Source organism: Anticarsia gemmatalis, chromosome 28 (genome assembly GCF_050436995.1).
Source record: "Anticarsia gemmatalis isolate Benzon Research Colony breed Stoneville strain chromosome 28, ilAntGemm2 primary, whole genome shotgun sequence".
In the NCBI taxonomy this organism is placed as follows: Eukaryota; Metazoa; Arthropoda; class Insecta; order Lepidoptera; family Erebidae; genus Anticarsia; species Anticarsia gemmatalis.
The window spans coordinates 2,408,476-2,422,501 of record NC_134772.1 but is presented as its reverse complement, the minus strand read 5'-3'; the positions used below and the strand labels follow the sequence as shown (position 1 = coordinate 2,422,501).

The 14,026-nt window shown below is 33.3% G+C and overlaps 2 protein-coding genes across 10 annotated transcripts in view; one reads left to right on the top strand and one right to left on the bottom strand.

Annotated features, from left to right (window-relative positions):
* Positions 1–14,026, bottom strand: part of LOC142984784 (uncharacterized) — a 391,275-nt gene that overhangs the window by 78,143 nt on the left and 299,106 nt on the right. The gene's annotated exons all lie outside the window — the stretch shown is intronic.
* Positions 1–14,026, top strand: part of LOC142984944 (P protein-like) — a 91,234-nt gene that overhangs the window by 23,369 nt on the left and 53,839 nt on the right. For 3 of the 9 annotated variants that reach the window (XM_076132836.1, XM_076132837.1, XM_076132838.1), the window contains exon 1: positions 10,591–10,773. Coding sequence is in view for 4 of the 9 variants with exons in the window: in XM_076132833.1 (XP_075988948.1) it covers positions 1,499–1,505; positions 4,555–4,816 (269 nt within the window). In the remaining 5 variants the exon portion in view is untranslated. Of the gene's footprint in view, positions 1–1,130; positions 1,506–2,434; positions 2,514–4,554; positions 4,817–10,590; positions 10,774–14,026 lie in introns of those variants that run through there. The other 6 variants (XM_076132833.1, XM_076132835.1, XM_076132834.1 and 3 more) reach the window with 6 other exon arrangements.

Below are 14,026 nucleotides of genomic sequence, written 5' to 3'. Positions count from 1 at the left end.
GATTAGTTACAAAGTTGCACTAATTGTTATCCTTGATTAATTCATAAATATAATTGTAAACGATCGTTAGATTCCTTTAAGTTCTAAGTTATTGTTGTAGTCAGTGCAGTGGTAAAGTAAATCTATACTAATATTATAAAGCTGAAGAGTTTGGTTGTTTGTTTGAACGCGCTAATCTCAGGAACTACTGGTCCGATTTGAAAAATTCTTGCAGTGTTAGATCGCCCATTTATCGAGGAAGGCTATAGGCTATATATCATCACGCTACAACCGATAGGAGCAGAGTACCAGTAAAAAATGTTACGAAATCGGGGACAAATTTGACCCATTATCTTATGTGACGCAAGCGAAGTTGCGCGAGTCAGCTAGTTATAAATATATAGTAAAGTTAAACGTTATCGGAGTGTTTTGGACGACTGATGTACGGGTGAGTGCAAAAAAATTTAATAATTTACTCCATAAAAGAGTTTTAGCTTAAAACGGTTTATCAGATTTGTCTTTTTTTATGCACCTATTTAAAATTTTGGGTTTGCGACCAAGAGCGACTTTGCATCCCTTGAAATGTTTAAATAACTCTTAAGTTAGGCATGCAAGGTTTCATCCCGATTTTATTATTCACCGTTATGCTATAGTTATTAATTTATTTGATCTAAATTGTTTACCCCTAAATGTGTTAATGTAGAAAAAGAAGATTATGATATTACTAGCTGACCCGGCAAACGTTGTATTGCCATATAATTTTTTTTAATTATTACATATGAAAAATAGATGTTGGTCGATTCTCAGTCTTACTTAATATGCTCACAAAATTTCATGAGAATCGGTCAAGCCGTTTCCGAAGAGTATGGCAACGAAAATTATGACGCGAGAATTTTATAAGTTTATTAGAAGAAGTAGTAAGTGTCGTTATTCTTTACTTACCCCCAAAAGAAAAACATCGTGATTTAATTTATGTATGTACAAATTGTCATTAATTTAAACATTTGCAAGCATTTTGTGTATTTTACCAATGTATAAAATATTATCAGTGTGTGCGTTGCAAGAATTCTTAAATAATTTGATATTATAAATACAACAAGCGAATCGTTTCATACAACAGTTTGCTTCGCGCTTTTCGACGGCTATCAAGTGCTGAAAAAACGTGAAAAAAAGACAAAATAAACCCAAGTTTCGTAAAAAAATACACATTTTTAGCAAAAATTACAATATTTTTTATACTTTTGTATTATTTTTATGTATTTTTTGTAACTTTTTCATAAATTTTCGTACTATTTAGTTACGTTTCGCTCGTTTTCCAATTGTTTATGGTAGCATGAGTTAAAATCCGTGAAAAGTGTTTAATTCAAAGTATTGTGTTCGCGTTTATGTAAATATATAGTGGTTTATTTTTATATAAAGATTACTTTCATAGTTAAAAATATATTCTTAAAGTAATAACTATAATCTATTATTGAAATAAACTGTATGCGCGAACTGCTACGTTTTCGCAAAAGGATATATGAAAGGTACGTAAAAAACGTAATTAATACAAAAAATTTAACTGCTTAAAAGTATGGGAATGTTCAGGGTTTGCCGTATTAGGTGGGTCCTGGCTGTCATTTTCGAAGATATTTGACAGTCGTCATCAGTAGTCAGAAGCTTGAAAGTCTGACAACCAGTCTTACCGAGGGGTATCGTGTTATAGCTCGGGTAACTGGGTTGTGGAGGTCCGATAGGCAATCGCTTTATGTAAAATGCTGGTATTCAGCTGCATCCGGTGAGACTGGAAGCCGACTCTTACATAGTTAGAAGAAAGGCTAAGCTGATGATGATTGCCTTATAATAGAGGCGCTCATAGCCAGTAGCATTATCTAGTTGGTAAAAGATCAGTTGATTAAGCAATTGTTGGCGCGGTCATTCTATAGATGGGTGACCGCATAGTGGTATATAAACTGAGTGTCTTCGTAAATAGTCAGTGTCGGTTTATGTCCATTAAGATAACAGTGGTTAAGCTTGAACAATTCTGACACTAAATTGACCACTCTCTCTCTCTTCCTGGCTATTTGTCCCATATGGTAGTGGGGTCAGCCTTCCTTACACTCTTCCTCCACTTCGCCCTATCCTTGACGTCGTCTTCCTCAACCTCACATGTCTTCATGTCTCGCCGCAACACTTCTGTCCACGTGGTCTTGGGTCTCCCTTTTGGTCTTTTTCCGGGGACGGACAGCTCTAATACCTGGTTGCCAACGTAATCGTATTGATTCTATTTACTAACCAAAAAAAAAAACAATATAGATTTAGACATAGGCAGTCAAAATCATTTTCGAAATAAACACATTGTATTGTGGCTTATAATCCAATCAGATTTGTTTTGCAGCCAGTGTGAGCTATTTGAATTAGTCATAGTTTTTAATTAATTTCTGCAATGCACTGATAAATGCAGTCAAATTGGAAACGCGAATACGATTGCTTGATTGTACGAAGTAAATGAAAATCTAATAAATATGAAGTTATTTTGAAGCAAAGATTAATTGGTGAGTGTTTTTTGAAGTTGGGGAGAAAAAGGAACAGTATATGGGTCTATAGAATATGTCAATCCGGGCTAAATTCGTCGTGTCTTGGGGCGAATGTGGAATATATCCAAGGAGTCGTTTTTTGTGGGGCGATTGTGGAATATTATAATGTTTATGTTGCCTTATTCGTCGTGAGGCAAATGTAGTAAATATATATAAATAAGACTTCGTTTTTTTAACCATAATGGTGCTTTCTTAAAATTGGGATGAAAATTGCCTGCCGTCCGCGTCGCGTCGCGAATAGCCTGTAAAATTGGGCCAAATGAAAATTTATTTCGTGGAAACGTTATTTACTAAAAAATATTAATGTTGACGTAATTGTTAGTATGCTTTTGTGTGATAAGAGTATGAATGTGAATGAAGCAAAAAAAGGTTTATACGAATCGTAGGTTTATGGTCTTTGCTAGGAAGCCTCTTTTGGAAAGTCTAGTATTATACTGAGATTTTGTCATTTTTGAAATGTTCTTTAAAATTTGTTCCCACGGCATCCGCTAGGGGCGCTGACTTTTTTCATACAAAATTTGTAAATAGTAGCCGATAGTGGCAGAAAAACGTGCTACAAATTGTCTGAACTTATTTTACTATTTGCTAATTGCTTAAAAACCGTTGAAAACGTGATGTAAAGCATTGAAATAACCTTGTACAGCCTAAAATGTAAAAAAATGCGTTATTTTGTCACGCTATTCATGAAAATTCCGTACTGAATGGTAGTCAACTATTTTTGCGTTCTACAACGGTCATTGGACTGCCAATATACTAAAAATTTTCCTTATTCCTTGCTTAGATTGGCAATTTGAAATGGCCATACAAATGAACTGAAACTGAACAAAACAAAACTGCCTCCGTGGCACAGTGGTTTAGGTCACCACACCAATATCACGGCGTCGGGGATTCGATACCAACACGGAACAATTATAATTAGTGCGATCCACAAATAATTGTTTCGGGTCTGGTTGTATTTTGAGTCCGTTTGTTTGTATGTTTGTAAAAGACCCCGCGACACAAGAGCAATTCTTAGTGCGGGAGTTGACTTTAAAAAAAAAAATCTATTTCAAATACTTTGTACGAAGTTTATGAAATAAAGGATATTTTGAATTTGAATTTGAATTAGCTTTACAACTGTTATTTTAATTGACAACAGCTGGGTTAACGTGGTCATTGTTAAGGTTGGTCTATGAGCGTGAAAACATCTTTTTTTGTTTCAAAATCTTATGTTTTAACAAACGGCCTGACGTCAACCCTCCTTGGGAAGGAGATAATTAAATTTAACCCATTTATGTCCCACTGCTGGGCAAGGGGTTCCTCCCGTAATGAGGGAGGGTTTAGGCCTTGAGTCCACCACGCTGGCCAAGTGCGGGTTGGGGACTTTGCATACCTGCAAGAACTGTTCTAAAGAAGTTTAAAGAACTGTCAGGCATGCAAGGTTGCATACCGATGTTTTCCTTTACCGTTAGAACAAGTGATAATTATTTCTAATACACACATACCTTCGAAAAGTCATTGGTGTGTTGCCTCGGGTTCGAACCTGCGACCATTCGCGTCGGAGGTACCAACTTATACCACTTGGCATTCATCACGATATTTAATTTTCTTTATATGAATAAGGTTATAAAAGACAAAAACCTTCATTGTTTATTTTGTTACAACGCCATCTAGTGATGTATTGCGTTAATACTAACATACGGTTTTTATACGTATCACTAGATGGCAGTAGTAAAAAAAATGAATATAACTGAGCTTGCAACCAAATCACGTTAGTTACTTGTTTGTCCCATGTATAAGTCCGATTATAGAGCGGCTAAATTAGTAGCAATTAGAAAATATTTAAAAGAGAAGCATAATAAAATTTGAGCCAACCATGAATTCGAACCCACGAACTAAAAACTAGTAAAATTCGCCTGACCACTGAGATAATCAGTATTTTTATATTAATTGAGCAGTTTTCTTATTGATTCGCGTAAATTACTCTTACGAAATCTAAAAACATTTTCTCTAATTCCAGATTCCATCATGGCGTCAACAGGAGTAATAAACCCAGCATACGAACACACAGAAACACAGACACACACAGAAAACAACGACACTTTAGAAAAAGGTGACAGTTTTAAAAATCGGAGAAAATTAATGAAATGTCCCGAAGATATTCCGGACTTTGTGTACAAGTTAAAAGGAACAGCGTTTATTAGTGTCAGAGAGAAGAAAACTAAGAAGTTTTGGAGAAGAGGGTCTTTGAGAGAAAAGAAGAATAATGAAGAGGATTTGACGTGAGTATTTTTAACTTTTATAGAATTTTTTACAATTTTTTTACCTACTAGTATCGATATTATTAGTTTATGCCTAAATTTTTGTCAGTATTGATCAAAATCTCGGTTTTATTTGTCTTCAAAGACGTGTTTAATGTTAAAAGGGCTTTTAATTCTCGCATGGGACAAAACAACAGTTAAGTAGATTTATCCAACATTATTTTATTACAAAACAATATCTAAGCGCCTGTCAAATAAATAATAGCGCTTTCATATAATTGTTTGCTGTAAGAAAAACAGTAGGCGCTATTATAATAAATACATCAGTTTATTTTGTTAGATGCAGCATAATTTATGGATAGGTATTTTCTTCATATTTTTTATGATATAAAAATTATTAATTTACGCAATATTAACATTATAAAATCAATATTTTATAAATCCACGACTAAAAATTAAACCGAAACATTGCATTAGTTTGTTTACTTAAACGCCTGATGTTATTGTTATGGCAATCAATCTTGAATAGTTTGTTTATAGCTATAAAAGTCTTATTGGCACTTGTTACTCGTATGACCTTTAATGTATGTTGTTGATAAATTCACAGACTACAGTCTTGTTCGTGGGTTCAAATTCTAAGCAAATATTTGTGTAATTTATAGATATTATGTATAGCTGACTCGCGCAACTTCGCTTGCGTCACATAAAAGAGAATGGGTGATTTTTTTCCCCGTTTTTGTAACATTTTTTCCTATTACTCTGCTCCTATTGGTCGTAGCGTGATGATATATAGCCTATAGCCTTCCTCGATAAATGGGCTATCTAACACTGAAATACCTGGGCTTTTATCAAATCGGACCAGTAGTTCCTGAGATTAGGGCGTTCAAACAAACAAACAAACTCTTCAGCTTTATAATATTAGTATAGACTAGCTGACCCGTGCGGCTCCGCTCGCGTGAATTTCGTACTGTTGCTTATTCGTTTGAGCACGCGAATTGCGAAGCACTCGATACACCTACACATAAAAATGCTAACAACTCTTTGTCATCTAATGGTTATTTACGAAAGGGACACACAATGTGACACAGGCTCAGGCAGGCCTGATTTCCTGTGGTTACCTTATTTTCCTCTCTCGTCTGTATCCGTACCAGTTTACAGTGTAAAATATAATACCTTATTATAGACTGACCAATGACCATTGCTTACCCGTCTGGATTCAGAATATTTTTATAGCTACAGACAGACCTATCTGCGCCGGAGCTCTTCACATGCGCAATAATGTATACTTGCGATGATAGGTCCGAAACCGCGTAATCCGTAATTATTTTTTATATATCATCCGTTGTTTATTTTTTAAAACTTACCACATAGTCTGTTTCATAGCTATCCAATTTATTTCCTTAATGCAACCAATTAATTAAAATTTGGTTATGTGTTACGAACTGCAACGCCATCTGTTAGTTGCGGCGAACAACGGCAACAAACGAAATTACTCTGTTTGCCATCTAGGATATCCCGACCGCACCGGACCCACGTAAACCCACATTTTTGTGTAATATATCATACAAAATTTATGTTTGAAAATCTTATAAATGTATAGCCTGTTTCAAAGGTATTTTTTTTACAATTAAGCCATAAAAATAAATTAATAAGGAAAAACATGCTTTGTCGCAGACTATAACGCCATCTATTGGTTGGTGCGACAACAGGTATCGGATACGGCCGGGGCCGCGTTCACTATGCGAATGTTGTGAAATGGATTGCAACGCCATCTAAGGTCTCTATAGGGAAACGTAGGTTCAAACGATTTCTACGTATTTTTTTCAATTTTCTAAAAATATTTGAAATGTTATGCGATAAAAGGTATCCTATAAGTTGCTCCACTACTTATTCTATGCATATACCAAATTTCAGTGCATTCTAATTGGTAGTTTTTACGTGGCAGCGTAACATACAGACAGGAAAAAATCTGACCTTGACCTCTCTACAGATTTATTATAAGTATATAGATATATAGATATAGATTGTATTGTCTGAGTGTTTCCGTGCTTTCAAGGTGTCGTTAATTGTATTTAGATGTCTACAGACTTTGCGAGACAAGGAAAAGTTTTTTTCAATTAGTAACTAGTGTAATAAACCTAATTTTGATTTCGAGTCTTCAACTGTCTCCATGCTTAACAAAATCAATCTCTGATTTTGTTGAATTATAATAAGTGCTCTGCTCATATTAGTCGTGAGCCACACGTGACAGACAGACAAACTTTAACATCTATATTATCTGCAGCTGTCAACTGCGATATGGAAATACCTTTTTTACCTTTACACAATTGCAATTTTTTTTTGCAATTGATATTTTATTATCATTAAACATCGCATAAATGTTAAATACTTAAGTACCTACTTAATAAGTAGATATTAATAACTCGATACGCGTCGCTCGATAATATCATGATGGTATCGAAGATTTGTAATCGCGCTACTGTTATTCAAGACTAGCTTGGACCTGGCTGACCCGGCAAACGTTGATTTGCCATAAAAAATTAATAAAAGAATTATTGTCCAGCGGACAAAATTGTGAATCTAAACTATTCTCAGATCCCCTTGAACACACACAAAAAATTTCATCAAAATCTGTCCAATCGTTTAAGAGAAGTTCAGTGACATACACACTTACAGAAGAATTATATATATATATATATATATAAAGATATGCGTTATTCCGGTAGGTATACAAGCTACCACACTTTGTAGTTTTGACGTATTAGGATTTTTTACTTGGTTAATGGTTAACGAAAATGGGTGACTGGGTTATATTTGAATTATGTCTTATCTAATAATCTTCAAATTTTAAAATTACTGAAGACGCCATTACATTAGCTTTTCTATACAAAAAGTTTTTGACGTTATAAAAAGAGTAGCTGATTTGACTGGTAGTTAAGTAGGTGACAAACATCCAAACCTTTGCATTTATAATATTAGTTGTATAAAATACGATTACAATAACTACTATCATTCACGTTACATCTACGTAGTTTGTTTAGCAGCACGTGTGTTAAATGATTTATAATTAGAGACGATTATATATAAATACTTGAGATTTATTGTTCATTTGTACATATAGTGAAATGACTGCCTTTGCGTGGACGATAGTGAATGAGACTGCTATGCGGAGTTTGGGGTTTTAGGGTTTGATTCCCGGGTTCAGGAACGGTAATAGAACACAAAAAAATATCTGGTTGTACGCGTTAATCTCCGCAACTACTAGACGGATTTTAATGATTTAATTTGCTGTATAGCTATTATTAGGTCTAAGCTAAAAATTATATATTAGGTCTAAGCAACATAATACTAGCTTTTGTTCGCGACTTCGTTCGCCACCTAAATTTTCCCATGGAAATGAGTCCTTTCTCGGGTATCAAAACATCTTCATACCAAATTTCATGCAAATTGGTTCAGTTGTTTAGGCGTGATTGAGTAACAGATAGACAGAGTTGCTTTCGCATCTATAATATTAATAACAATAAAATAATAATTAGTATGGATAGACTACAATTTAATATGTAAAATACCCAGTTAGGACTTACGTTCTTCCCTTCCGAGACTTATGTTTTAATTGCGAAACATAACTGTATTTTATTTATTTATTTCATCACTTATTTAACCCAAAATTGACACAGGTGTTTGAATAATTTAACTTATCATTATAACAATGAAATAAACTAATATTCTAAGTACGCTGTGTGTTTGTATGTTTGCACACAGCTATGGAACTGCTGTGCTCTTGTCTCATATCGTACACGTGGTGAATTATGAAAACAGTGACGGATTTAGGTCATTGGGCAAATATTTTACGGACTTCCAGAAAAGGAGGAACATTTTAATTTAGTTAAATTTTTACAGACCTTAAAAAAGGGGGATGTTTTTAATTTGTTTGGTTTGGCTTTCTGAGTTTAGCCGATTTCTGAAGAAAATAAAGATGGTTCTCAATTGTTTGCAATTTTTCAATATCTGTGTCAACTCATAACTTTTTTATTGAAAATTTTTTTTTTTTAATTAGAAGAGCTCTTCTTGTAGTGCCATTAATATTGAACAACATAAGTGCTATTATTAGTACTTTTGAGAAAACTCTTTAAAAATGCTTAATTTTGTCTGTTTAAATTTAATGATATGTTTCGAGGTCCTAATAAACTGTCATGACTCAAGAAGTTTTTTTTTATAATTATTTTTCAAGATAACTTCTAGGATAACTGTGACTGTGATTTACATAAAGAATATTGTGAAAAACATATTCGTCGCTTGGTACGTCTCTTGGTAGTTTTTCCTCACATGAAGACGTGATGAAGACGTCTCTTGGTAGTTTTTCCTCACATGAAGACGTCTCTTGGTAGTTTTTCCTCACATGAAGACGTCTCTTGGTAGTTTTTCCTCGCATGAAGACGTAATAACAATAAAAATAATTATCACATGCTCCAACGGTGAAGGAAAACATCGTGAGGAAACCTTGCATGCCTAAAATTTGTTTTATACATTTATTGAGGGCATGCAAAGTCCCCAACCCGCACTTGGCCAGCGTGGTGGACTCATGGCCTAACCCCTCCCTCATTACGGGAGGCGACCCTTGCCCAGCAGTGGGACATTAATGGGTTAAATTTATTATTTATAAGTAAACAATTCTTAATAGTTTAACGCGTAGTGTGTAATTACTTAACAGTGAGACAAAGAATTATTTAATTACTTCTATGAAAAACTAACCACGTGTTCTCTAATTATCCTTTTTCTATATTTATTTACATTTAAAGACAATTACTGCACTGAGGACTGAGTATTTTCACAGTCTTAAAACTTTATTCAAAGACATTTGACATTTTGTTTATCTATACTAATATAATAAAGCTGAAGAGTTTGTTTGTTTGTTTGATTGTTTGTTTGTTTGTTTGTTTGAACGCGCTAATCTCAGGAACTACTGTTCCGATTTGAAAAATTCTTTCAGTGTTAGATAGCCCATTTATCGAGGAAGGCTATAGGCTATATAACATCACGCTACGGTTATTAGGAGCGGAGTAGCAACGAAAAATGTTACAAAAACGGGGAAAATTTTGACCCATTCTCTTAGGTGACGCAAGCGAAGTTGCGCGGGTCAGCTAGTTAAAAATAAAATATCGTAAAAGTAGAGTTACATCGTAAGCTTTTATTATACGTCTATTCACTACGTATATGCATTCAACTGTGCACTACAAGGGGTAAAATGTGCACAATAAAAAAACTGTTAATAAAAACCTTTATTACAATTTACGTTTATTTATAAGTTTTAGATGCTGCAGAAAACCTAAAATATTGTTTTGTGACAATAAATATTATTAAATATTTCTAAGTTTTCTACAGAGAGCTTGTCACCTTTGTCCCAAGTTTGGTGTAAGAAACCTTACCAAAAATATAAATAATAACACCTAATGCATTTGCATATGCAGATGCATTATAATAAAACAATTTTTTGTGTTATCGAACTCATAATTTAGTGCAATGGTAGAGTCAAAGCGATTTAATAAACTATTGTTCTATAAATTCACTACAATAGAACGAAAATTAACTTAAAATGTACGAAAAACTATTTTATTCTTTACTATTATATCACACTATTAACAGAAAAAAAAACTAGCCCACAAATAATAATATACGCAAATAAACTTATTTATAATCATCGTTACAACACGCCTAAATACCAAAGTTCATTACTCCAATATACAAACAAACAAACAAAACGAAATCAGTAGATAATAATAAATTTAACTGATAATATGCAAACGCCTCAGTCGGGAAACACTAGCGGCTGAACGCAGTCGCGTACTTGTGCGTCGCGAAAAAAAAACAAAATTGCATCGCGCGCCATTTTTGTTGTGAACTGTCAAAATATTATTGTGACAAAGTGAAATATTTGTGTGATAAAAAGGTTTTCTGAAGTTGACAATTGAAAATTAATCGTTTGTATACTTTTAAAGATTATTTTTAGTTTAGTTTTGGTCGTATTTATAAAAGAGTGTTGTTGACAAGTTTCGCGCCGGAATAATTGCTAGATTATTCTTTGATATTTTCATTTACTTTTATAAGCGAATTGCGTGGATAATTCGTATTGTTTTTAGTTGAAAATTGTGTTATTATATTATATAGTACTTTACTTTTCTTACGTGCGTTTTAAGTAAGTGATTTTACAGCGTTGTTTTGAAGTAATTTATTTATGAAACCGCGATAAAATTTAAACTGTATTTAGGAAAAGAATTAGTACATTCAAGGCCTAGCTCCTTTCTCTTACCGAGAGAAGATCCTTACTAAGCATTGTTAAATAACGTTTTTATTATTATTCAGGAATAAATAGTAATCTAACGCCTAAATACTAACTATATTTTTGTCTTAACTCATATTAATATATTAAATGCACAAGCTAAAAGGACGAATGTTTCTCTCTCTTTCATGCAATAACTACTGAATGGTTTATAATGAAATTCGGCACACATACATACATTCTTATAACTAAGTTGAGTCTTGCATACAAGGTTCGCGGCTGATAGAGGTAAACAAAATATAGAATTTAGAACATCAGTGTCAAATTTACAGCTGTCGTTTGATACAGGTACTTTATTTTGGAAAAACACATTTTTAATTATAATCTAGATAAATTGAGCATGCCAAGGCTATCTACTAAGTTATCAAATGATACTTTTTGACTCGGAAAATATTTTATTGGAGCAAAAGTTACTACATGCATACATAATTTTACGTCTTTTTCCCGTAGGGGTAGGCAGAGACCATATAACGCCACTTGGTACGATCCTTACAAACATCCCTTGCTTCATTCACATCCATACATGTTGGCACAAGAACCAAAACCAGTGGTAGATACAATGTGCCTAGAGTTAATAATTATTATGGTGATAGAACTTTATCGAAACGCATACCATATGTAATGAACAGTTTACCTGTGGACATCGCAACAGAAAGAAATAAAAATAAGTTTTCTAAAAAATTAAAAAAGTATCTACTTAGTAGTTTATAAATATCTATAAACATACATACAAATATACATGTATAAAACACAAGCTACTGAACCATATAATATTACTCTTATACATACAATATAAATACATTATAATACATAAACTTATAATATATAATCAAAGCTCTTATACAATATATACATATATGTACATCTTAAGTACTGCTATAATTAAATGAGACTCGACCGTGTCCACAGACAAACTGTTCAAACAGTTTTGTGGACCATAAGTATAAGTTTCATGTAAGAAACACTGTTTTAATAATAATAAATAAATAAATAATAAATAATACAGGACCGCCGGTTACGAGCACCTGACCTTTTTACAAGACATCACCGATATGATCTGTGTATGTCTTTCTAGGGCGTTTCCTTCCTGCATTTCTATCGTATTTTTCTTTCATTAATTATAGTATTTCTAGCTTTTACCCGCGACTTCGTCCGCCATCTGAATTTTCCCATGTGAATGCGTCATTTTCCCGGGGTAAAAATTAGCCTATGTCCTTTCTCGGGTATCAAAATATCTCCATATCAAATTTCATGGAAATTGGTTTAGTAGTTTAGGCGTGATTGAGTAGCAGACAGACAGACAGACAGAGTTACTTTCGCATTTATAATATTAGTATGGATTTTGATTTTATTTTGATACGATTATAACTATTGTTGTATGAATGAATTAACATAGAATAAACTACTGTTTTTGTAGACAAGGTCTCATAGATAACGGAGCCCTATTTATAATTCATGAGATTTAATTACATTGATTTAAATAATTACATGTTTTAAATTGTGATAATAATCTTACAGGAAATTAATTATATTTTCACGGATTCAGGATTTTTTTCTTGTAGGAAAATAATTGAATTTTGCGTTTTTTTATTTAGTGGGGTAGGGTAGAGCGGTTTTATACTTCTTCTTCTTATTTTCTTATCGTATGGTTAGTGCCACGGCAACGGTTGCTTAACTCACAGAGCGCAACTAGTTAAGGTTAATATTTTGTGTTTGAAAAAAAAGTATTCGTAGTTTTGATGACAATGTTTACATCTTTGTGTACATATATATATATTTCAATCAACACAATGTCCTGAATTGTACTTATATGAACTATACGTAATATGAATCAAAGTTATTTTTAGTATTTATTATTTTCCTTAATGCTGCAATGCGTTTAAGTGTTAAGAATATATTAACATAGATATATTAAGGTAATAAATACAGGTGTCTTAACCTCTTAGTGGAAAAAGAGCCTAAGAGTTCCTAAATTAGTGGCGACTTACGCCTTTCTTCTCCTAAAAATGTATTGTTCAAAATCAAATCATTTATTAATTTAGGTCAAATATTGACACTTATGATAGTCGTTACAATTACTGAATCTACCACTAGCTCGGAAAGGGGGTAGAGCCTTATGAGAAGAGCTAGCAAGGAACTCACGGCCACTCTTTTCAATCGCCAAAAGTTTTACAATGTGGTTGATACAATAATTGATCATGCGAGGAGCTGCCAACAATCAGCGATATAGACTAAACGTCAATTAAAGAACAACAAAGAACCTGAGAATCAAATCCGGAACCTTGTGTTTTTAACAGTTACATGCGAATACGCCACAAAGGCAGTCGAAGTATGTATGTATATAGTAAATAAGTAGCACATATTTCAAAGTATTACCAATGTTATCTAACTGTGTAACTAATATACAATACATGACGAATTTCAGTATATAAGTCTGCGATTAAATATGCTTATATAGGAACTGTTATTTATGATTTATCCACGTATAGTTAAAACCAGTTTAAAACGTTATTTAATATTATTCTAATTACTTACATACATAAACTCTGTGGCGCAGTAGTTAAGGTGGTCGCCACTTCCATTGCGCCGGGAAGACGTGGATTCGATTCTTACACGGAATAATTATTCGTGTGATACACAAATAGTAGTTTCGGGTCTGGTTGTACTTTGTGTCCGTTGTTTGTATGTTTGTTAAAGTCCCCGCGACACAAGAGCAATACTTAGTGCGCGAGTTGTCTTTTTTTTAATAAGATAAAGAGATACATAATAATTTATTATCACGCCTGTTATACCAAAAAGTGTAGGCAGACATGTATGAAATATACCCATGTTTTGTCTTTAAAATGTTAGTCCCATGAAATTCAGGCAAGCATAGTTTTCTGTGTTTCTAATTT